General features: G+C 44.6%; 2 protein-coding genes across 6 annotated transcripts in view; one reads left to right on the top strand and one right to left on the bottom strand.

Moving 5' to 3' along the window:
• The window catches only part of LOC110261339 (zinc finger protein 444), a 996,914-nt gene that overhangs the window by 655,319 nt on the left and 317,989 nt on the right, over positions 1–23,606 (bottom strand). The gene's annotated exons all lie outside the window — the stretch shown is intronic.
• LOC100737756 (uncharacterized) lies at positions 1,316–22,912 on the top strand. Of its 5 annotated transcripts, none has more exons than XM_021095141.2 (3): positions 1,316–1,576; positions 4,940–5,066; positions 17,647–22,912. In XM_021095141.2, the coding sequence occupies exons 1-3, from the start codon at positions 1,544–1,546 to the stop codon at positions 20,472–20,474; spliced, it is 2,988 nt and encodes a 995-aa protein (XP_020950800.1). In that variant the 5' UTR covers positions 1,316–1,543; the 3' UTR covers positions 20,475–22,912. The 5 variants fall into 5 exon arrangements, with proteins under 5 accessions (XP_020950800.1, XP_020950799.1, XP_020950798.1 ...); XM_021095140.2 differs by having other exon boundaries at positions 4,937–5,066; XM_021095139.2 differs by having other exon boundaries at positions 1,316–1,702.

Here is a 23,606-nt window from a genome sequence, read left to right as displayed (position 1 = left end):
GAGGTTCCCAGGCTAGGGGTCGAATCGTAGCTGTAGCCACCGGCCTACACCAGAGCCACAGCAACGCGGGATCCGAACTGCGTCTGCAACCTACACTATAGCTCACGGCAACGCCAGATCATTAACCCACTGAGCAAGGGCAGGGACCGAACCCGAAACCTCATGGTTCCTAGTCAGATTCGTTAAGCACTGCGCCACGACGGGAACTCCTATGGCTGCTTTGGTGTTCAGTGTTACCACCTAAGAAAATTGACTCACAGATTCTGAAAAACTTACGTTTACCAAAGGAGACAGGTTTGGAAGGGAAGGATGGGCTAGGAGTTTGCAGTGGGAATGTTGTAAAATTAGGTTGTGATGATGGTTGTACAACTATAAATATAATAAAATTCATTGAATTTTTTTTAAAAGAAAGAAACTTGGAGACGGAGTTTCGGGTGAAGTAGAAAGGAGTAGATTTTAGACCACAGCAGGATAATGTCATGAAGATGATACCCTCATTTGGGAGAGAAGATGAAGTGGTCTCATAATTTTGGGAGTAGAAAATGGACCACAGATAAGGATCAGGGTAGATGCAAGCTCTCATTCTTCTTCAAAGCTGGTGTCAGGCAGTCCAGGGACACATTCTGGTGGTCCTTGAGATTACCGCACAGTGACTTTCTTTCCGGATTAAAAAATGCTTAATCAAGTAGTAACATTTTCCATTCTTTGGGAGTTTGAGTTCAGTAGAAAACCTCAAAGATGTTGTCATGCGCATCCCTTAAGGTGGAATCAGGACCTGACCCAGGGATGTACTCTTGTTTGTCAGCTGCTCCTCCCTCCTTTCCCTGATTAAACACTATTTGAATTTACCCTTTGGAACACAGGGACTGCCATGGAGGCTGAATGAAGCCTTTTCCTACAAACCAAAATGGGGGACACCGGAACGCTTTTGTGACCAGGAGCCCCATAGGGTCCTGCTGGGTTTCATTACTCTGTGCAGTGATGGAGCATTGAGATCAGTCTATTTGGGCATATCTCAAATAACAATTTTATTTCCTGGGCTGGCCTTCACGGAGTATGAAACTATGTCTTTCTCCTGCAGTTCACAAGGAAAGTCCCTCCCTTGTTAGACGTAGGATGACCACCGTCAAGCACTCCCTACGGTAGTGCAGGGAGGATGCTCTTGTAGTCAAGATGGAGCACACCCGTGCGCGGGAGAGGTGGGGTGGTCGTCTCTGGAGCTCTAGGAACTACTTTACCCAGAAGATCAAGCGTCGAGTTGAGCCAATGAAAGATCAGATAAAGGTATTTTTGTGCGTGCGCATGTCGTCGGGGCGGGACTTCCGGCGTCCTCCTCCAGGCAGCCATTTTTATTGCTTTCGTGTGTTTTCTGGCTCCGGGGCTCTGTACCGGCACCGGGTTTCGGGACCGAGGAGTCTGAGTGGCGGCGCAGTCTCCGCTCCTCAGAGGCGGGCCTCAGGCTCGGTGACGCCGCCTGGAGGACCCCGCGTCAGGCCGGTACCCGTGCCCCCCTCCGCTCCCGCCGCTCCGTTCACAGAGTCAGATGGCGGCGGCCGCCCTGAGGGACAAGCCTCAGGTAAACGCTGGTCCTCCGGGCCCTCACCGCCCTCACCCCGCCAGACCCTATAGCCCCGAGTGCGGGGCGTCTTCTCACGTGCCTGACGTCCAGGCTCCGGTGTCCGGGACGGCGAGGCGGTCGTGGGTGAGGCCCTCTTTCTGATCAACTCTGTGATGGCGCGTGGGAAAGGGTACGGGTGGAGGGAGCCGCAGGTGCAAAGGCTTGGAGATCGGGCAGAGCCCCGAGGATTCGGGAAACCTGGGGCCCATCTGATGTCTGCAGTAAATGCAGCGTGTGGGGTGGAGTGACGCCTGGACTGTCTGACAGGTTCTTTTATCCTGAGGGTCCTGGAAGCCGTGGAGGGTAGGCAACAGAAGAGTTTAAGAACCTGTATTAGGTTTCAAAAGTTTTCAAAAAGCCGATCAAAGAGAATTAACTGAAATGGTGAAAAGGACTGTGCGGCACAGAGAGCTGTAGGAAGCAGCACCGAAGACTGAGGCTTGGAGGTTAGTCGGTTAGCCCAAGGCCACCAGGATTCAGGGCTGGGCTTCGAAACAGGGGAGGCCTGACCTTACCTGTAGCCAAGCCTTAGTTGCTTTCCCCATTCCACAGGTTCTGAAGGCAGGAAAGCACGTAGGAAATCTACACAAGGAGAGTGTCCCAGTCCTTCAGTGGCCTTGGCACCACCCACACGTTGTCTGGGGCTGTGGTGTCTTGAACCTCTTCCCTTGCCGTTTTCACTCCTTTTGGGTGGAGTGACCGTGGGGATACCTCAAGCCCAGGGCCTTGAGTGCAGGCCAAGGGTCAGTGGAGGTGTTCTTCTTTCTGTCAGGCAGTGTAAACACATGTGAAAGGTTATGTCTCGAAGAGATACCCACATGTGCCAATGCTTGGAATCATGATTCTGGTGGAGACAGGGTACAACCAGTCTCCATTCTTTTTATTAGGAACAAAGAGCTGAGGGTTAAGAATCAGGCCCGTAATGTGCCTGTGCAGAATTTGGGCATTTGTTTTGGAGGTAATGAGAAGTTTGGATGAGAAGAGATTATTCTTACCCATGTGTTAGTAGGTTCCATGGCTGCAGAGAAGAGACTGTGGGAGCAAGACAGGAGGCAGGGAGCCCAGGAGGGGGCATTTACAATAATCCAAATGAAGAGTTCCTCCGGTGGCTCAGTGGGTTAAGGATCTGGCATTGTCACTGCTGCTGCGCAGGTCTCTGCAGAGGCAAGTGTTTGTTCCCTGGCCCAGCACAGTGGGTTAAAGGATCCGACATTTCTACAGCTGTCGCGTAGGTCACAGCTGTGGCCTACATTCAGTCCCTAGCCTGAGTGAGAATGTCCATTAAAAAAAAAAAAAAAAAAGAGTTCCCATTGTGGCTCAGCAGGTTAAGAACCTGACTGGTATCCATGAGGATGCAGGTTCAATCCTCAGTGGGTTAAGGATTAGATGTTGCTGCAAACTTTGGTGTAGATCACGGATGCAGCTCAGATCTGGCATTGCTGTGGCTGTGACTCCTTTTCTACCTGTAGCCTGGGAACCTCCACATGCAGCGGGTGGGCCCTTAAAGAAAGAAAAAAAAGGGGTCAAGTAAATTTTTGAATGTTGTGCATGAGGGAGAGAAAGGGAAGAGTCAGAGATGGCCCCAGTGTTTTGTTTTGTTGTTGTTGTTGTTGTTGTTATTTCTTGGGCCGCTCCCGCGGCATATGGAGGTTCCCAGGCTAGGGGTTGAATCGGAGCTGTAGCCACCGGCCTACGCCAGAGCCACAGCAACGCGGGATCCGAGCTGCGTCTGCAACGTACACCACAGCTCACGGCAACGCCGGATCGCCAACCCACTGAGCAAGGGCAGGGACCGAACCCGCAACCTCATGGTTCCTAGTCGGATTCGTTAACCACTGTGCCACGACGGGAACTCCGCCCCAGTGTTTTTGATGTTAGGAGCTGATGGGATAGAATCTCCATCAACTGGGATGGGAAAGTTTTGTTTAATTTTTAGGGCTACCTGCAGTATTATGGAAGTTCCCAGGCTAGAGTTCAAATCAAAGCTGGAGCTGCTGGCCTACACCACAGCCACGGCAGCACCAGATGTGAGCTGCGTCTGTGACCTAGGCTGCAGCTGGCAGCAGTGCCAGATCCTTAACCCATTAAACAAGGCCAGGGATTGAACCTGCAGTCTCATGGATGCTAGTCAGGTTCTTACCCCACTGAGCCACCATGGGAACTCCTAGGATGGGAAGTTTATGGTAGGTTAATTTTCTTTGGGAATATCAGATGTTTTGTTTTGGTCCTGTTAAGAGTCTGAGGTGTTTCAGAGAAGGAGAGTGGACACAGCAGACGGGTGTCCAGATAGCTAGGGAGGAAGGGGGCTGTGGTGCGGAACAGGGAGTTGTGGTCCCATTGGCGGGGGGGAATGCAGGTCATCCTGGAAGTGCTGTTCACTGCTCCGAAAGAGGAGGGTCCGTGATGAGTGGTTTCCCTGCTCCACACCTGAGTAGCCTTGCTGAGCACACAAATGTGGGTGAAGGACAGACGTGCACAGAGTAACCATATGGAAGAGAATGGTATGACAGGTGCTAAAGGCTTTCCTGAGAGTAGTGGACATGTGGTGGCTCTAGAGGCCTAGAAATAATTGAATCAAATGACAAGAAGGCCTGGACTCTTATTTATCTGTGAATGTACAGCTTCACTGGAATTTTGTGGTGACGCTTGGTGGGTTCTGGGGTGTTTAGTCCTGATGGTGGATAGGTCTGGGGTAGATGTCATTTGTGAAAGTCACTGTGCCTTGCCCAGAGACCGTCAGGGCAAGGGGAGAGGAGACAGTTGTGGCTGAGGGGACAGGGAGTGCATCACAGAAGTGGAAGTGGGTTTTCGGCATCTATAATTACATGTGCCTCTGGGCGGCTAAAATCGAACCAGGGATCAGTAAAGGAGTCCTTCAAAGCAGCATTTGGCTTTCCCCAAGTGCTTAGTTGTGGGAGCCAAAGATGTGAGAGAGGTGCAGTCTACAGAATGCTGTGCACGTTTAAAGGAAGTGCTGGCTCATGGCCCCAGGGCCTGGTCCTAGGGACTAATGGGGGAAGCGGGGAAGCCTCCGTCTGCTTCACAAGCCCCAGGGAAGTGGGAAACGGGGTGGATGGAACCCTGCAGGCCAGGACCAGAGCTTGGATGACATCTCTGTACTGTCCTGCCCGATGTTGCCAAAAGCTGAACGCAGTGACTAAAGGGACCCTGAGGATGGGGTGAGCATGAGGGGCACCTAGGCCTGGAATTCCTGTGAGGTGGTGAGCTCTGGAGGAGGATGAGGGTGGCAGAGCTTTGTGATGAGTTGGATTGTGGGATTGCAGAGAATGTTCACAGCTGACTCTGTCTCTGTCACAGCAGTGTAGTATGACCTTTGAGGACATTGCCGTGTACTTCTCTTGGGAAGAATGGAGGCTCCTTGATGAGACTCAGAGACGCCTGTACCTCGATGTGATGCTGGACAACTATGCCCTTATATCCTCCCTGGGTAAGACTCTCACAGCCGTCCCAGTGACTGGGACAAGGCTCTGTCCCCAGAGGGTGCTCTGCTCTCACATGTGCACTGTGGGCACTTCTTGCTTCCCAAACTTTCTGTGTAGTTGCTGTGGTAGATGGGGCTGGATTGTTTGCACTGCCCATTTCTTACCACTGCAACCCCGGTACCTGCTGCCCTGAATGGTTGTTAGGAAAAGGATTCAAAGCGACTCATATTGCAGTGAGCTTAATAGATTCTATGTGACTTGTTTTTTCTCTGGGTCGGTGTGTCCAGATCTATCTCATCTCTGTGTCCCAGGTTGTTTGTTTTTTGTTTTTTGCCTCTTTACGGCCACACCCTCGGCATGTGGAAGTTCCTAGGCTAGGGGTCCAATTGGAACTATAGCCGCAAGCCTACGCCACAGCCACGGCAACTTGGGATCTGAGTCTTGTCTGTGACCTACACCACAGCTCATGGCTACTCCAGATCCTTAACCCACTGAGTTAGGCCAGGGATCCATCTCGTGTCCTCATGGATATTAGTCAGGTTCGTTAACTGCTAAGCCACAACGGGAACTCCTGTGTCCCAGGTTTTGATCCCTTCTTTTAGCTGACATGTCCTTGTGCCATGCATGCAGGCATTGCCACGGTCATTACTTACTTGAACCACGAGGTACTTTTCCGGGCCCTTTTGCAGGGTTTGTAGTATTTAGATCTGTTTTCTTTCTTTCCTTTTCTTTTGTAGGATTTTTATTTTTTTCTGTTATAGTTGATTTACAATGTTCTGTCAGTGTCTGCTGTACAGCAGAATGATCCAGTCATACATACACACACATATATATATTCTTTTTCTCATATTATCCATCATGTTCCATCACACTTGACTAGATATAGTTCCCTGTGCTGTATAGCAGGATCTCTTTACTTATCCACTCCAAATGCAATAGTTTGCATCTACTAACCCCAAACTTTGAGTCCATCCCACTCCCGCCCCCTCTTCCTTGGCAAGTCTGTTCTCCAAGTCCATGAGTTTGTTTCTTTTCTGTAGATGGGTTCATTGTGCCATTTATTAGATTCCAGATATGTGATATCATGTGGTATTTGTTTTTCTCTTTCTGACTTATTTCGCTTAGTATGAGAGTCTCTAGTTCCATCCATGTTGCTGCAAATGGCATTATTTTGTACTTTGTTATGGCTGAGTAGTATTCCATTGTGTATACATACTGCATCTTCTTAATTCATTCATCTGTCAGTGGACCTTTAGCTTGTCTGCATGTCTTGGTTATTGTGAATAGTGCTGCAGTGAACATAGGGGTGCGTGTATTTTTTGTTTTTATTTATTTGCATTTGAGGGCCAAACCTGCAGCACATGGAAATTCACAGGCCAGGGATTGAATCTGCATCTTCATGGATACTAGTCCGGTTCATTACCACTGAGTCACAACAGGAACTCATGCATGTATCTTTTTCAATGAAAATTTTGTCTTGATATGTGCCCAGGAATGGGATTGCTGAATCATATGGTAGTTATATTTAGTTTTCTGAGGTACCTCGGTACTATTTTTCACAGTGGTTGTACCAATTTACATTCCCACCAACAGTAAAGAAGGGTACCTTTTTCTCCACACCTACTCCAGCATTTATTATTTTTGTTTTGTTAGTGATGGCCACCCTGACTGGTATGAGGTGATAACTCACTTTAGTTTTTTTTTTTTTTGTCTTTTTTTGCTATTTCTTGGGCTGCTCCCGCAGCATATGGAAGTTCCCAGGCTAGGGGTCGAATCGGAGCTGTAGCCACCGGCCTACGCCAGAGCCACAGCAACGCGGGATCCGAGCCGCGTCTGCAACCTACACCACAGCTCACGGCAACGCCGGATCATTAACCCACTGAGCAAGGGCAGGGACCGAACCCGCAACCTCATGGTTCCTAGTCGGATTCGTTAACCACTGAGCCATGACGGGAACTCCTCACTTTAGTTTTGATTTTCATAGCGATGCTGAGCATTTTTTCATGGACCTGTCGGCCGTCCATATGTCTTCTTTGGAGAAACGTCTGTTCAGGTCTTCTGCCCATTTTTCAATTGGGTTGTTTTTTTTTGTTGTTGTTGTTGCAGAGTTGTATAAGTTGTTTGTATATTTTAGAGATTAAGCTTTTAGTAGTTGCATCATTTGAAACTATTTTCTCCCATTCTGTAGGTTTTTTTTTTTTTTTTCCGCTGTGCAAAAGCTTGTGAGTTTGGTTAGGTCTCATTGGTTTATTTTTGTTTTTATTTCTGTTGCCGTGGGAGACCTAAGAAAACATCAGTACGGTTGATGTCAGAGAATGTTTTGCCCATATTCTCTTCTAGGAGTTTTATGGTGTCTTGTCTTATGTTTAAGTCTTTAAGCCATTTTGAGTTTATTTTTGTGTAGATCTGCTTTTCCTTTTTTCCCCATTCTTTCTTTTCTTGCAGCCTTGTCAAGGTATAAAATTGTATATGTTAATGTTTATAACTGATGACTTGGTATCTGTATACATTGTGAAGTAATTGCCACAGTGGAGTTAAACACCTATTACCTCATAAAGTTACATCATTATGAGTGTTGGTGTTATTGTTATTATTATTTTGGTAAGAATGCTTAAGATCTCTCAGTAAATTTATTTATTTTATTTATTTATTTATTTATTTATTTATTTATTTTGTCCTTTAAGGGCCGCACCCACGGCATATGGAGGTTCCCAGGCTAGGGGTCCAATCAGAGCTGTAGCCGCTGGCCTACGCCAGAGCCACAGGAACTCGGGCTCCGAGCCGTGACTGCGACCTACACCACAGCTCACGGCAACGCCAGATCCTTAACCCACCGAGCAAGGCCAGGGATCAAAACCAAAAACTCAGTGGTTTCTAGTCGGATTTGTTAACCACTGAACCACGAAACCACGACAGGAACTCCTCTGAGTAAATTTGAAGTGTACAACGTCATTGTTAACATCATGGTGCATATTACATCCTCAGAATGTATTAACCTTATAACTGAACATTTGTACCTTTTGACAAACATCTCCCCATTTCCACTATTCCCCAACTCCTGTCACTTTACTTTCTGTTTCTGTGATTTAACCCTCCCCCCACCTTTTTTTTACACACATGTGGCATGTGGAAATTCCTGGGCTGGGATCGAACCCACTGCAGTGACAATGCGAGATCCTTAATCCATTGTACCACAAGGCAGCTCCTGATTTTGCCTGTTGACAAAAACTTTTTATTTATTTTATTTTTTTAGGTTTTATTTTTTTCCTTTTTTAAAAGTTTTATTGAAGTATAGTTGATTTACAAGGTGGTGATAATTTCTGCTGTACAATAAAGTGATTCAGTTATACATGTACACACATCCATTCTCTTTCAGATTGTTTCCCCGCGTAGATTATCACAGAACATTGTGTGGATTTCTTTGCGGTACAGCAGGTCCTCATTGGTCAGTCATTCCACATACCTCATTGTGCACATGCAGATCCCCAGCTCATCCCCTCACTCCCCAACCTGTCCCCTTTGGTAACCCTAAGTGTTTCTGTGAGCCTTTTTCTTTTATGCAAATAAGTTCATTTTCGCCAGGTTAAGACAGTTCAATGTAATGAAATGAAATGCTCATGGTCGACATTGTTGCAGAACTAGGTTGGGACTCCAGGTTTCCTAATGCCGAAATTGGGGTTCTTTTCATTGTATTGCACTAAATGCCTCAACGGTAACTCCCCCAATGCCATTTATTTTATTTTACTTTTAATTTTTTAAATTTTATTTTTTACTTTTATTTTTTGTCTTTTTTGACTTTTCTAGGGCCGCTCCCATGGCATATGGAGGTTCCCAGGCTAGGGGTCAAATCAGAGCTGTAGACGCCAGCCTATGCCAGAGCCACAGCAACTCAGGATCCAAGCCACGTCTTTGACCTACACCACAGCTCACGGCAACGGCGGATCCTTAACCCACTGAGCAAGACCAGGGATTGAACCCGCAACCTCATGGTTCCTAGTTGGATTCGTTAACCACTGAGCCACGACGGGTATTCTGAATTTTATCTTGGAAGTATTCTGAATTTTATTGTATTTTGTTTTATTTGCTTTTTTGCACCCACAGCATATGGACGTTCCCAGGCTAGGGGTCAAATCAGCGCTACAGCTGCTGGCCTGTGCCACAGCCACCGCCACAGCCATGCAGGGTCTGAGCCGAGTCTGCGACCTACACCACAGCTCACAGCAATGCCAGATCCCCAAACCACTGAGCAAGACCAGGGATCAAACCCACAACCTCATGGTTCCTAGTCAGATTGGTTCACCACTGAGCCACGACGGGAACTCCGAACTTTGATATTCTTGATCCAGTTAGTTTGGCTATTAAAGGACAGAGTCACAGCAGTGACAATGCTGGGTCCTTAACCTACTGAGCTACTTTTCGGAACTATTTTGAATATCAGTGTTGTCTTATTCCCAATCTTGTAAGATTTCACCTTTTTGTTGTACAACAGAAATTATCACAACCTTGTAAATCAACTATACTTCAATAAAACTTTAAAAAATGTGTTAAAAAAAATGTTTACCTTTACACTGTTGGATATGCTGGTTGCTATGGGCTTATCCTATGTGACCTTTTTTTTTGTTTGTTTGTTTGTTTTTGTCTTTTTGCCATTTCTTGGGCCGCTCTCGCGGCATATGGAGGTTCCCAGGCTAGGGGTCCAACCGGAGCTGTAGCCACCGGCCTACGCCAGAGCCACAGCAACACGGGATCCAAGCCACATCTGCGACCTACAGCACAGCTCACGGCAACGCTGGATCCCCAACCCACCGAGTAAGGGCGGGGATTGAACCTGCAACCTTATGGTTCCTAGTTGGATTCATCAACCACTGCGCCACGACAGGAACCCCCCCATATGACCTTTTTGATAGAGGTCTATTCCTTCTTTTTGTACGTTTTTGAGAAATTTTATCTTGGAAGTATTCTGAATTTTGTCAAATGCTTTTTCTGCATCTGTTAAGATAATCATGTATATTTTTCGCCTTTATTCTGTTGAAGTGGGATAGCAGCCCATTTGTTGATTTGCTTATAATAGAACATTCTTGAATCCCAGGGATAAATTCACATGATCACTGTTATTATTCTTTTCAAATACTGGTGAGTGTCAAAAAAAATTTTTTTTAAAATTAGGGAGTTCTCTGATGGCCAGTGGATTGAGGTTCCTGCATTCTCACTGCTGCAGCTCTGGTTGCTGATGTGTAGCACAGGTTACTTCTGCATACTATCTGTGTGGCAAAAAGGAAAAAACAAAAACAAAAAAAATAAAAGACCATGAGAGAACCTGAAATACGCATTGCAACTTTCATTAAAAAAAAGTTAAGGGAGTTCCCGTCGTGGCGCAGTGGTTAACGAATCCGACTAGGAACAATGAGGTTGCGGGTTCGGTCCCTGCCCTTGCTCAGTGGGTTAATGATCCGGCGTTGCCGTGAGCTGTGGTGTAGGTTGCAGACGCGGCTCGGATCCCGAGTTGCTGTGGCTCTGGCGTAGGCCGGTGGCTACAGCTCCGATTCAACCCCTAGCCTGGGAACCTCCATATGCCGCGGGAGCGGCCCAAGAAATAGCAACAATAACAACAACAACAACAACAAAAAAGACAAAAGACAAAAAAAAAAAAAAAGTTAAGGGAGTTCCCGTCGTGGCGCAGTGGTTAACGAATCCGACTAGAAACCATGAGGTTGCGGGTTCGGTCCCTGCCCTTGCTCAGTGGGTTAACGATCCGGCGTTGCCGTGAGCTATTGTGTAGGTTGCAGACGCGGCTCGGATCCCGCGTTGCTGTGGCTCTGGTGTAGGCCGGTGGCTACAGCTCCGATTCAACCCCTAGCCTGGGAACCTCCATATGCCGAGGGAGCGGCCCAAGAAATAGCAACAACAACAACAACAACAACAAAAAAAAGACAAAAAGACAAAAAAAAAAAAAAGTTAAAAAGAGAAAAGAATAGACTGATAACAAATAAGGAAATTACATCAGTAATCAGAAATCTCCCAGCAGCAATAATAGGCCATTACCAGATAGATTTCATTGGTGAAATCTAAGTTTTAGAAGGCATTAATGTTTTCCAAAAATTTGAAGAGGAAAGAGCATTTCCAAACTAATTGTAGAAGGCCAGTATATTACCTGACTCCAAATTCAGACAAGGACTGTGCAAGAAAAGTACGGGCCAGTATCCCTAATCATAGATGTAGAAAGGAAAACAACAAAATACTAACTAAAACCCTCCCCCCCAAACAGTTTTTAGTGTTGTTAATCTTTTCATTGTTTTTAATAGTTTCTATTTCATTTGTTTCTGCTCTGATCTTTATTTTATTCTATATTCTGCTAACTTTAATCTTTATTCTTTCTCTCATTCCTCAAGGTGTAAAATTAGGTTGTTAATTTGAGATGTTTCTTTTTTCTTTTCCTTTTATTTATTTATTTATTTATTTATTTTGACTAGACCAGTGTCATTTGTAAGTTCCTGGCTCAGGGATTGAACCTGCACCAGAGTGATCCTCAGCTGCTGCAGTGACAGCCCTAGATCTTTAACCCACTGCACTACAAAGGAACTCTGCATTCCATATGTCCTACCTCCATTTTTGTCTCAAGATATGTTTTGATTTTCCTTTTGGTTTTTCCTTTGAAAGTCAGGAATGTATTAATGTTCACATCTCTCTAAAGTTTTTAGCTTCCCCCCATTGATGATTTCTAATTTTCTCCATTGTGTTAGGAAAAGTTACTTGATATGGTTTCAGTTTTCTGAAATTTGTTGTCTTGTTTGACATAATATGATCTATCCTATGAATATTCTTCTTTTTTTTTTCCTTTCCTTTTGGCCACCCCATGGCATATGGAGTTCCCAGGCCAGGGAACAGATCCAAGCTACAGTTTTGATCTACACCTAAGCTTTGGCAACACCAGATCCTCTAACCCACTGTGCCAGACAGGGGATCAAACTTTTGTCCCAGTGCTTCAGAGATGCTGCCAATCCTGTCTCGCCAAAGTGGGAACTCTCTCTTATGAATATTCTTTGATCTATTCTAGAGAATGTGCTTTGTGCACTTGAGAAGAGTGCATTCTGCTGTTGTAGGTTGGAATGTCCTGTATACGTCTGTTAGATCCATTTGGACTAAAGTGTTGTTTATTTCAAATATACCTTTACTTTCTTTTTCTTTTTTTCCTTTTTACAGCTGCACCTGTGACATATGAAAGTTCCCAGGCTAGGGGTTGGGTTAGGGCTGCAGCAGCCAGCCACAGCCACACCAGATCTGAGCTGTGTCTGTGACCTATACCACAGCTCACAGCAACGACTGATCCTTAACCCACTGAGCAAGGCCAGGGATCAAATCCACATCTTCATGGATAATAGTTGGATTTGTTTGCGCTGTGCCACAACGGGAACTCTGAATATACCCCTACTTTCTGTCTAGATACCCCATGCTGCAAGGATGATACTGGGGAGTTCTTGTTGTGGCTCAGCGGTTAATGAACCCAATTAGTATCCATGAGGACACGGGTTCGATCCCTGGCCTTGCTCAGTGTGTAAGGATCCTGCGTTGCTGTGAGCTGTGGTGTAGGTCACAGATTTGGCTCAGATCCTGTGTAGCTGTGTCTGTGGTGTAGGCCAGCAACTGCAGCTCCTATTCAATCCATAGCCTGGGAACCTCAATATGCCACATCTGTGGCCCTAAAAAGCAGAAAATAATTTAAAAAAGGAGGATACTGAACTTCTCTATTAATATTGCTGTCTTTTCTGCCTTCAGATCTTGTCATATTTGTTTAATAGTTGATGTATGGTGAGTATGTATGTATAGTTATATATACATCCTCTTGGTAAATCAACTCCTTTATCATTATATAATGACTTTTGTCTCTTGTGAGTATTTTTGATTTAAAGTGTATTTTGTCTCAGTTAAGTATAGTATAGCTTACTGCTTCTCTTCCAATTTCCATTTAAGTAGAATAGCTCTTTCAGTTTTTACACAATTAGCCTGTGTGTTAAAGCTGAACTTACTCTACTTTAGGCAGCATATAGTTAAGACTTGTTTTTCTGTTTTTGCTTTTCTGTTCAGCCAATGTATGTTATTTGATTGGAGAATTATTTTAGGACCTTCTCTTGCCATCTTGTTAATTATTGTCTGACTGTTTTGTAATTTCTTCTCTTTTTGCTATCTTCCTTTGTGATTTGATGATTTTCTGTGATGATATAATTTTATTCCTTTCTTCTTGTCTTTTGTGTGTCTGTTATAGATTTTGCTTTGTGGTTACCTTAAGGCTTACATAAAAGCCTTTTTATTGTGCATTATGTAACAATTAACAAGTTATTGTGGGTATAGTTATTATTATTATTATTATTATTTTTTTTTTGGCTTTTGTCTTTTTTGTTGTTGTTGTTGTTGCTATTTCTTGGGCCGCTCCCGCGGCATATGGAGGTTCCCAGGCTAGGGGTTGAATCGGAGCTGTAGCCACCGGCCTACACCAGAGCCACAGCAACGCGGGATCCGAGCCGCGTCTGCAACCTACACCACAGCTCACGGCAACGCCGGATCATTAACCCACTGAGCAAGGGCAGGGACCGAACCCGCAACCTCATGGTTCCTAGTCGGATTCGTTAACCACTGCGCCACGACGGGAACTCCTGGGTATAGTTATTTTTAATACTCTTTTGTGTTTTGGAGTTCCCGTCATGGCGCAGTGGAAACGAATCTGACTAGGAACCATGAGGTTGCGGGTTTGACCCCTGGCCTCAATCAGTGGGTTAATGATCCAGCGTTGCTGTGAGCTGTGGTGTAGGTTGCAGATGCTGCTTGGATCTGGCGTTGCTGTGGCTGTGGTGTAGGTTGCAGATGCTGCTTGGATCTGGCGTTGCTGTGGCTGTGGTGTAGGCTGGCAGCTACCGTTCCAATTAGACCCCTAGCCTGGGAACCTCCATATGCCGCAGGTGCGACCCTCAAAAAAGACCAAAAAAAAAAAACAAAAAACTCTTGTGTTTTGTTGGTTTTGACCATGCCCACAGCATGTGGAAACCCCTGGGCCAGGAATTGAACCCACACCACAGCAACCCGAGCCACCACAGTGACAATGCTGGATCCTCAACCTGCTGCACTGCAAGAGAATGCCAATATTCTTTTCTTTTAACCTTTATAGTTGAATAATTAACAGTGTTACCATGTTAGAGAATTCCAAATTTGACTGAATATTTACCTTTACCAGTGTATTTTATATTCTAGTTCGCATGTTTGTTGTTCTAGCTTGAGGAACTCTAGTCTTTTTTTTTGTCTTTTGTTGGGCTGCACCCGCAGCATATGGAGGTTCCCAGGCTAAGGGTCCAGTTGGAGTAGTAGTTGATGGCCTGTACCACAGCTACAGCAACTTGGGATCCGAGCCGCGTCTGCGACCTACACCATAGCTCATGGCAACGCCGGATCCTTAACCCACTGAGCGAGGCTAGGGATCGAACCTGCAATCTCATGGTTCCTAGTCAGATTTGTTAACCACTGAGCCACAGTGGGAACTCCAGAACTCTTTAGTCTTTATCATTTCTTGTAGGATAGGTCATGTGGTCATAAATTTTCTCAGATTCCACTTGTCTGAGAAAGTGTTTCTCTTTCATTACTGAAGGACAGCTTTGCTGGTATTCCTTTTTTTTTTTTTTTTTTTTGTCTTTTTTGCTATTTCTTTCGGCCGCTTCTGCGGCATATGGAGGTTCCCAGGCTAGGGGTCGAATCGGAGCCGTAGCCACTGGCCTACGCCAGAGCCACAGCAACGCGGGATCCGAGGTGCATCTGCAACCTACACCACAGCTCACGGCAACGCTGGATGGTTAACCCACTGAGCAAGGGCAGGGACCGAACCCGCGACCTCATGGTTCCTAGTCGGATTCGTTAACCACTGCGCCACGATGGGAACTCCTGGTATTCTTATTTATAGGGTTCCCCCCACCAGCATTTAGAACATATCTCACCCTCATAGTATTCAGTGTTTCAGCTGAGAAAACCACTTGTATCTTTATGAAGATTCCCTTGTATAAGTGGATTTTCTTTTTCTCTTGAGTTTCGTGTTTTTTGTGAAGTCCTCTGTAGATTGACTCTATTTGGGGATTTGTGAGCATCATGTGTCTGAATGTACACTTCTTTTACCAGATTTGCAAAGTTTTCATCCATTATTTCTGTAAGTAAACTTTTGCCCCCTTCCTCTTTCTCTTCTCCTTCTAGGACCTCCATAATGCAAATATTGTTTTGTTTCATGATGTCCCACAATTCATGTAGACTTTCTTTAATCTTTTTAGTTGTATTGCCTTTTTTTTTGTTTTGACTAGATGATTTCAAAAAACCTGCCCTCAGTTTCATATTCATTGTTTGATTGAAACTGTTTGTTGCTCTATTGCATTTTTCATTTCATTCGTCATCTTCACCAAAATTTCTCTTTGGTTCTTCTTCATACTTTCGGTCTTTTGGTTTAAAACCTTATTTTTTTGTATATTGTTTTTGTTATTTTGTTGAATCATTGGTCTGTTTTCTAGGAGCTTACTGAGCTTCCTTGAAACAAATATCATGGATTCTTTTTTTTTTTTTTTTTTAATTTATTTATTTTTCCCCACTGTACAGCATGGGGACCCAGTTACACATACATGTATACACAATTTTTTCTCACATTTTCCTTCTGCATTGTAAGTATCTAGACATCTCTCTTAGTGCAGTACAGCAGGATCTCATTGTAAATCCATTTCCGAGAGCAATAGTTTGCATCCGTTAACCACAAGTTCCCACTCCCTTCTCCCTCATGAATTCTTTAACACCTTGTAGATCTGCATTTCTTTGGGCTGACAAATAAATTGTGCCTTTGGGAGTGTCATATTTCCTTGATTTCATTTGTTTGTGTTTCCTGAAGCCTTGCACTGATATTGGTACATGTCACAAAGCAGTCATTTCTTCCAATCTTTATATAAGGTTTTGCTGGGGAAGAGCTTCACCTGTGTGTGGATGTGAGCTAGCTTGGTGGGTAGTGGCTTACTGCCGGGCTTAGCAGTTCAGCAGGTTCTCTGGCAGGTCCCCCTTGGTGATGACTGCTGTTTACTTTAGGGCAAGAGCTGCCAGACTCCTCTGCAGGGAAGGCAGCTGGGGTCCATACCTGTAAACAGTTGCCCTCCTCTCCTCTGCACACTGGCCTCTGCAGGGGTGGCACAGCCTGTTGAGGTTCTCTGAAGCAAAGGCTGCTGCTGCGTTCCTCACCAGAGCAGGCCATTAGGGAATGCGATGGCATCCTCCAGTTGGTTGATTCACATAGCCCCAGCTCTTCATTTTATTTCCTCTCCATGTCCAGGTGTCTGCTAAATTAATGTTTCCAACAGTCCTTTCTGTGTGATTATTTCTACTTTTTAATTTCTACTGTGTTACTACAGTAGCTTAATTGGATTCCAAAGCCCTCCTAGGGCCAATTTTGTTTGTAGGTAGTGGTCCAATTTTTGTTGGTGGTGAAGGCTAGTGTCCTTTGCTGTTATGCTGACATCACTCTCCTAGATCTCTTTTCTGGGTCTGTTGTGGGCTTCATTTCTCTGGAACAGTGCAGGCTGTTCATCTCTTTTGTTTTTCCCTTAGGATTTGTGTGCTGCATGTCCCATTTAGTTGCTCAACTAGGACTTAACGTATGTCCCAGGATGGAGAGGACTCCAGCCCATGGCAAATTGGGCTCAGAGTATACCTGGTCCTTGTGAATGGCAGCTGAGGAGAGTTTAATGTTAGATCTGTGTTCAGATCATAGCAGGAACCTATCTTTGTTGAGCCAGAGTTTTGGTGCCATTTCCAGTGGCCCTCCCTTACTTCTGTCATTCCTTTTCCACTGTTAACACTTTGCTGACCCTCAGTTCAATTGCTTGTCATTCTCACTGTGTCTTCCAGCCCAGGGATAATTTCCACTTCTCTGGACTCCACATCTCACCCATTTTTCTCACCTGTCTTTAGGTAATACTTGCTAACATTGGTTGTGCTATGATCACATTCCCTTAAATTGGTTTTGAAAGGCAGGTAATTATTTAAGTACAGTTGATTTACAATGTTGTGTTAATGTCTACTATACAGCAAGGTGACTTGGATGTACACACAAACATACATATATATTCATTTTCATATTCTTTTCCATTATGGTTTATCATGGGATATTGGATACAGTACTCTGTGCTGTACAATAGGATCTTGTTTCAGCTAATATGTCATAGTGGAATTTTTTTTTTTTTAATAGTGGAATTTTAATGAGCTTGGATATACCCTTCTATGCAGTCCCAAATCAGCAGAAAAGATGCTTAGGAAACTGTTGGGAGAGAAATAAGTTGTAGACCCTGCTGTTATTTCTTGTGTCACACACCCTATCTCATATCCTTCCCCTGATTAGGTCTCCACTGTTCTGTGACCTTGAGGCCCAGGAATGCACAGCAGTCTGCTATTCCTTCCTCGGAATTCCCACTCTCCTGTGAGAAGCCTTCCATAGACCCAAACCTAGATAAGACAGATGCACATTTGTAATGAGCTTGCCCTTCCCTATAGTCAGCATATGCTTGACCAGCATTTCTTTCTGTCCAGGTTGCTGCTGTGGAGCAGAGGGTTCAGAGGCATCTTTTGAACAGATTGATTCTTTAGGAGCGTCAGAGGCCACGACACCCAAGGCAGCTTTGTCTTCCCAGAAGACCCACCCCTGTGGGCTGTGTGGTCCAGTCTTGAGAGACATTTTCCACTTGGCTGAGTCCCAGGAGGCAGAACACCACCAAAAACTGTTGAGGTGTGGAGCATGTGCAAAACGATTTTATTTTGATGCAAGTTTTGAACAGCACCAGGAGCAGCACATGGGAAAGGAAACCCTCAGAAACAGTGTGGAAAAGGCCTCATTTGTGAAGAGCAGCAGATTCCATGTGTCACAAAAGCCATTTATCTCTGGGGAGTTTGAAAAGGACTTCCCGATCATCATGGGACATCTGCAGCAACAGGCCATCCATGCTGTGGAGAAGCCAAACATAGTCACCCAGTGCGCATCAAGTTTACAAAGCAGGAAGAGTCATCACACCTGGGAAGGGTGCAAGAAAGCCCTCAGCCCTGAACACAGACTTGTTCAGGACCAAGGTGTCCACACTGGAAGACAGTGTTTTGTGTGCAGTGAATGTGGGAAAACATTCAGATACAAATCCTCATTTGTTGTTCACCAGAGAGTCCACACTGGAAAAAAGCTTCATGTGTGTGGTGAATGTGGAAAATCCTTTAGGCGAAGCTCAACCCTCAGTCAACATCAAAGAATTCATACTGGGACAAGGAAGTACAAGTGCAGCAAATGTGGGAAATCCTTAAGTCACAAATCTGTCATCATTTCTTCCCACACGTGGCGCAAAGGAGAAAACAGTTACATGTGCAGTGAATGTTCAGAATCTTTTAGCTATAGCCCACTGTTCATTCCACATAGAAGAGTTCAAACTGGAGAAAGGCCTTATAAGTGTAGTGACTGTGTGAAATCTTTTACTTCTTTGTCTGCACTTGGTTATCATCAGAGATCTCACACAGGAGAACGACCTTATGCATGCAGTGATTGTGGAAAATCTTTTATCTCTAGCTCTGACCTTCGTTATCATCAGAGAGTTCATTCTGGAGAAAGGCCTCATGAGTGCAGTGAATGTGGGAAATCTTTTATTACTCGTACTGCTCTTCGTTATCATCACAGAGTTCACACTGGAGAAAGGCCTTATGAGTGTAGTGAATGTGGGAAGTCTTTTACCCGAAAAAATAACCTAATTATACACCTAAGAGTACACTCTGGAGAAAGGCCTTATGAGTGTAATGAATGTGGAAAATCTTTTACCTTTAGCTCCAGCCTTCGTTATCATCACAGAGTTCACAGTGGAGAAAGACCTTATGAGTGCACTGAGTGTGGGAAATCTTTTAACAATAGGTGGACTCTCATTCGACACCGGAGAATTCACACAGGAGAAAAGCCTTATGTGTGCAATAAGTGCGGGAAGTCTTTTTCCTGTAGCTCCACCCTCCAATATCATGAGCGAGGTCACCTTGGAGAAAGGCCTTACGGGTGCAGTGAATGTGGGAGATCTTTTACCACTAGCTCTGCCCTCCGTTATCATCAGAGGATTCACACAGGAGAAAGGCCTTATGAGTGCAGTGAGTGTGAGAAATCTTTTATCTCTAGGTCTGACCTTCATTATCATCAGAGAGTTCATTCTGGAGAAAGGCCTTTTGAGTGTAGCGAATGTGGGAAATCCTTTATCCGAAGAAATAATCTCATTATACACCAGAGAGTTCACACAGGAGAAAGGCCTTACCAGTGTAGTGAGTGTGGGAAGTCTTTTAATAATAGGTGTACACTTATTCAACACCAGAGAGTTCACACAGGAGAAAAGCCTTATGTGTGCAGTGAATGTGGGAAATCTTTTACCTCTAGCTCCACCCTCTGTTATCATCAGAGAGTTCATGCAGGGAAAAGGCCTTATGAATGCAGTGAATGTGGGAAATCTTTTACCTCTAGCTCCACCCTCCGTTATCATCAAAGAGTTCATACAGGAGAAAGGCCTTATGAATGCAGTGAATGTGGGAAGTCTTTTACTTTTAGTGCCAGCCTCCGTTATCATCACAGAGTTCACACAGGAGAAAGGCCTTATGAGTGCAGTGAATGTGGGAAGTCCTTTAAGGACAGATCACAATTCAATAAACACCGGAGAGCTCACACTGGAGAAAGACCTTATGAGTGTAGTGAATGTGGGAAATCTTTCAGCCAAAAATCTTCCCTCTCAACACACCAGAGAATTCATAATAAAGAACGATCTTATGAGTGTAGTGCATGTGGCAAGTCTTTTACCTCTATCTCTGGCCTTGGGTATCATCAGAGAGTTCACAGGGGAGAAAAGCCTTATCAGTGCAGTGAATGTGGGAAATCTTTTACCAATAGCTCTATACTGATTCGACACCACAGAGTTCACACAGGAGAAAGACCTTACGTGTGCAGTGAATGTGGGAAATCTTTTACTAGTAGTGCCACTCTCTCTTACCATCAGAGAGTTCATGCAGGGAAAAGGCCTTATGAATGCAGCAAATGTGGGAAATCGTTTACCTCTAGTTCCACCCTTCGTTATCATCAGAGAGTTCATGCAGGAGATAGGCCTTATGAGTGCAGAGAGTGTGGGAAATCTTTTATCTCTAGCTCCAAGCTTCGTTACCATCAGAGAGTTCACACAGGAGAAAGGCCTTATGTGTGCAGTGAATGTGGGAAATCCTTTAGGGATAGTTCCCAATTTAGTCAGCATCGGAGAGGTCACACTGGAGAAAAGCCTTATGAGTGTAGAGAATGTGGGAAACTTTTTATGCGAAAATCTACTCTTTCTCAACATCAGCGAGTTCATGATAGAGAAGTGCCTTAGATAGAGGTTTTCTCATTCAATATAAGAGTATCAAAGGAAACTGAGCCACCATCTGTCTAAATTGACTTGGATATCTCAACACAGTGGGGAGATTCCCCATAAGTTTGTTATGTGGGAAGCATGTATGACTCTTGCACTTTCTAACCTGTCCAAGGCTGTTCCCAGATTTACGTCACTGCCATCTCTGTGCTCAGGACCATTTCACCTCTACCACCTGCCATCTCTGCAATCAAGACCATTTCACCTCTACCACCTCAGGACCATTTCACCTCTACCACCTGCCATCTCTGCAATCAAGACCATTTCACCTCTACCACCTGGCAGCTCCACACAGTGCGTTAAGTCACCAGCTCAGTGCATTCAGGGAGCTGACTTCTGTTTTCCCATGAATTGGCCAATTTAGGAGTAACCTGAGCCCTTATGGGGGGCAGCTTTCACTCCTTTTACTGTGAACCTGAGTTGGTGTTGGCCCAGAGTAACAGATTCTCAGCTGGCAGCTTGCAGAGTACAACTGCCTTTTTCAGGGATGTGTTGGTCTCACATGATACAGTAGTAAGTTTTTCCAGCTTCCAAATTGTGAGCCAGAGAACTGCCTGATGCTGATTGCTTTGGCTTGTACTATAAGGCTGTGCAAGCATTTAAGTCCTTTCTCATCTTGGATGTTCTATTTACTGTCGGGTGGTTTATAAACAGATTTGTGCTATACAAGTGTAAAGGGGATAACAGTTTTTAGGGGTCTCAGAATTGTGTCTGAGGAGGGACAGTATGATGGCAGACAGTAACTTGCCAGGTTTGACCAAATTTGCATTGCTGCCCACAGCCTCCTAGGAAAGACTGCAGGGATACTTGTATTTCATTTGAGACCTTGGAGTCTCACAGATGACCCCTGAGAAGCAGGCAACTGTAACAATCTCAAAATGTTTTTGAGAGCAGTGCAAGTTGTTCCCCTTACTCAAAGGAGAGATCACAGGTATGCCAGCATGGTGAGGGATATCTTTCCCAGGTCTACAGAGACCTATATTCCTTCATGGCCACAAATTACTGGGCTAATGTCACTGTAAGACCATTGGGTCCAGGGGAAACCACAATTGGTACAGAAACACTGGTTTAATAGCAGAAGAACCTGCAGCCAACAAGATGGCAATGTGCTGCTTCTAAAAGTGCATCCACAAATGTCTGTAAAAATGTGGAGGATCAGTTTGTGCACAAATCTCAGCCACTCCAGGCATATATATCTTGTGTAACTGAAGTCATCCGAGAAAATAAAAATAATTGAAAAGTTGTGTGTATTCCTTTAGCCTCTATAATGTCCATCTCAAGTCCAGGCAGGAAGAATGACAGAAGGGGATTTGGGAGTTGCCTTTGTGGCTCAGCAACAGGTTAAGGATCCATTGTTGTCACTGCTGTGGTGAAGGTTTGATCGCTGGCTTGGGATCTTCCATGTGCTGTGAGTACAGCCAAAAAAGGGTGGGCGGTGATCTGTAGTCCATGGATGTGGCTGTTGTAACCCAGACAGCATTCCTGTTTCTTCCAGATGGAAATGCGCTTTTTGCATCCCATATTTGCTGCCACTGAGGCATGGCTGCTGTCTGCCCGCCATCCAAGGACTTAAGGGGAGAGATTATGGAATCAGTAAAGGGTTGCCCAGCCTATTTTTTTGAAAAGACTGGGACATACCTATCTTTAAGTCTTGAACAGTCTTTTATTTATTTATTTTTTATTTATTATTAGGGCATCACCTGTGGCATGTGGAATTTCCCAGGGGTCGAATCGGAGCTACAGTTGCCAGCCTAAATACCACAGCCGTGGTAATGAGGGATCTGAGCAACGTCTGTGACCTACACCACAGCTCATGGCAACAACACTGGGTCCTTAACCTACCCAGTGAGGCCAGAGATTGAACCTTCATGCTCATGGATATTAACCAGATTTGTTTCTGCCACGCCAAGATGGGAATCCCCTTGAGCTCTTTTTTTTTTTTTTTTTTTTTTTAACAGCTTTACTAAGGTAAAATTTCCATGCACTAAACCGAATATATTTAAAGTGTACAATTTGATAGGTTTTCACATAGGTGTGAACCTCTGAGACCATCATCATAGTCCTAATAGTGGCCATATCTGTCATGGTATATTTACCTCATTCCTATTATAAACTCCATGCCTTTTGGACTTCTCCAAGTAACCAGTGATTTACTTAAAATAGATACCTTGCATTTTCTTGAATTTATGTGATTAGAATCATATGCTATTTACTGTACTTTTTTGTTTTCCTTTGTGTATCATAATTACCTTGAGATCCATCGGTAATATATACAGAGTGGTGGTTTTTTGTTTTTTTGGCTAATATTTTTCGATATGCCAGTTTATCCATTTCCTTTATGGGTATTTGGCTTGTTTCTAGATTTTTGACTACTGAAAATAAAGCTTATATGAATATTGTGTTCTCCCTGTGAATGTATTTCTTTTAACTCTAGTCAGTAACTTAGAAGGTGTGAGTGATAACTTTTATTTATTTATTTATTTTGCTTTTTAGGGCCGCACTCGAGGCACGTGGAGGTTCCCAGGCTAGGGGTCCAATCGGAGCCATAGATCCTGGCCTACACCACAGCCACAGCAACATCAGATCCAAGCCACATCTGTGACCTACACCACAGCTCACAGCAACACCGGATCCTTAACCCAATGAATGAGGCCAGGGATTGAACTCGCAACCTCATGATTCCTAGTCGGATTCGTTTCCACTGCACTGCAATTACTTTAGATCATGTTACTTTCCTAAAAAGTAAAACAGTCTAGATACTCATATTGCAACAGAACAAAGGGTGGGGGAAAAATGTATACATGTAAGAATAACTTGATCCCTATGCTGTACAGCTGGAAAAAATTTAAAAAAAAAGTAAAACAGGAGTTCCTGTCATCATGACACAGTAGAAACGAATCTGACTAGGAACCATGAGGTTGCAGGTTTGATCCCTGGCCTCTCAGTGGGGTTAAGGATCTGGCGTTACTGTGAGCTGTGGTATAGGTTGCAGACATGGCTCGAATCTGGCAGTGCTGTGTCATAGGCCAGTAGCTGTAGTCCCAATTAGACACCTAGCCTGGGAACCTCCATATGCCAAGGGTGTGGCCTTAA

This window comes from Sus scrofa, chromosome 6 (genome assembly GCF_054392235.1).
Source record: "Sus scrofa isolate SSC_HxYL_T2T_F1_AM1 chromosome 6, Sscrofa_HxYL_maternal_Yorkshire_Landrace_v2.0, whole genome shotgun sequence".
Taxonomy (NCBI): domain Eukaryota; kingdom Metazoa; phylum Chordata; class Mammalia; order Artiodactyla; family Suidae; genus Sus; species Sus scrofa.
Note: the sequence above shows the minus strand (reverse complement) of the source record. Positions and strands in the feature narration are given on the sequence as shown.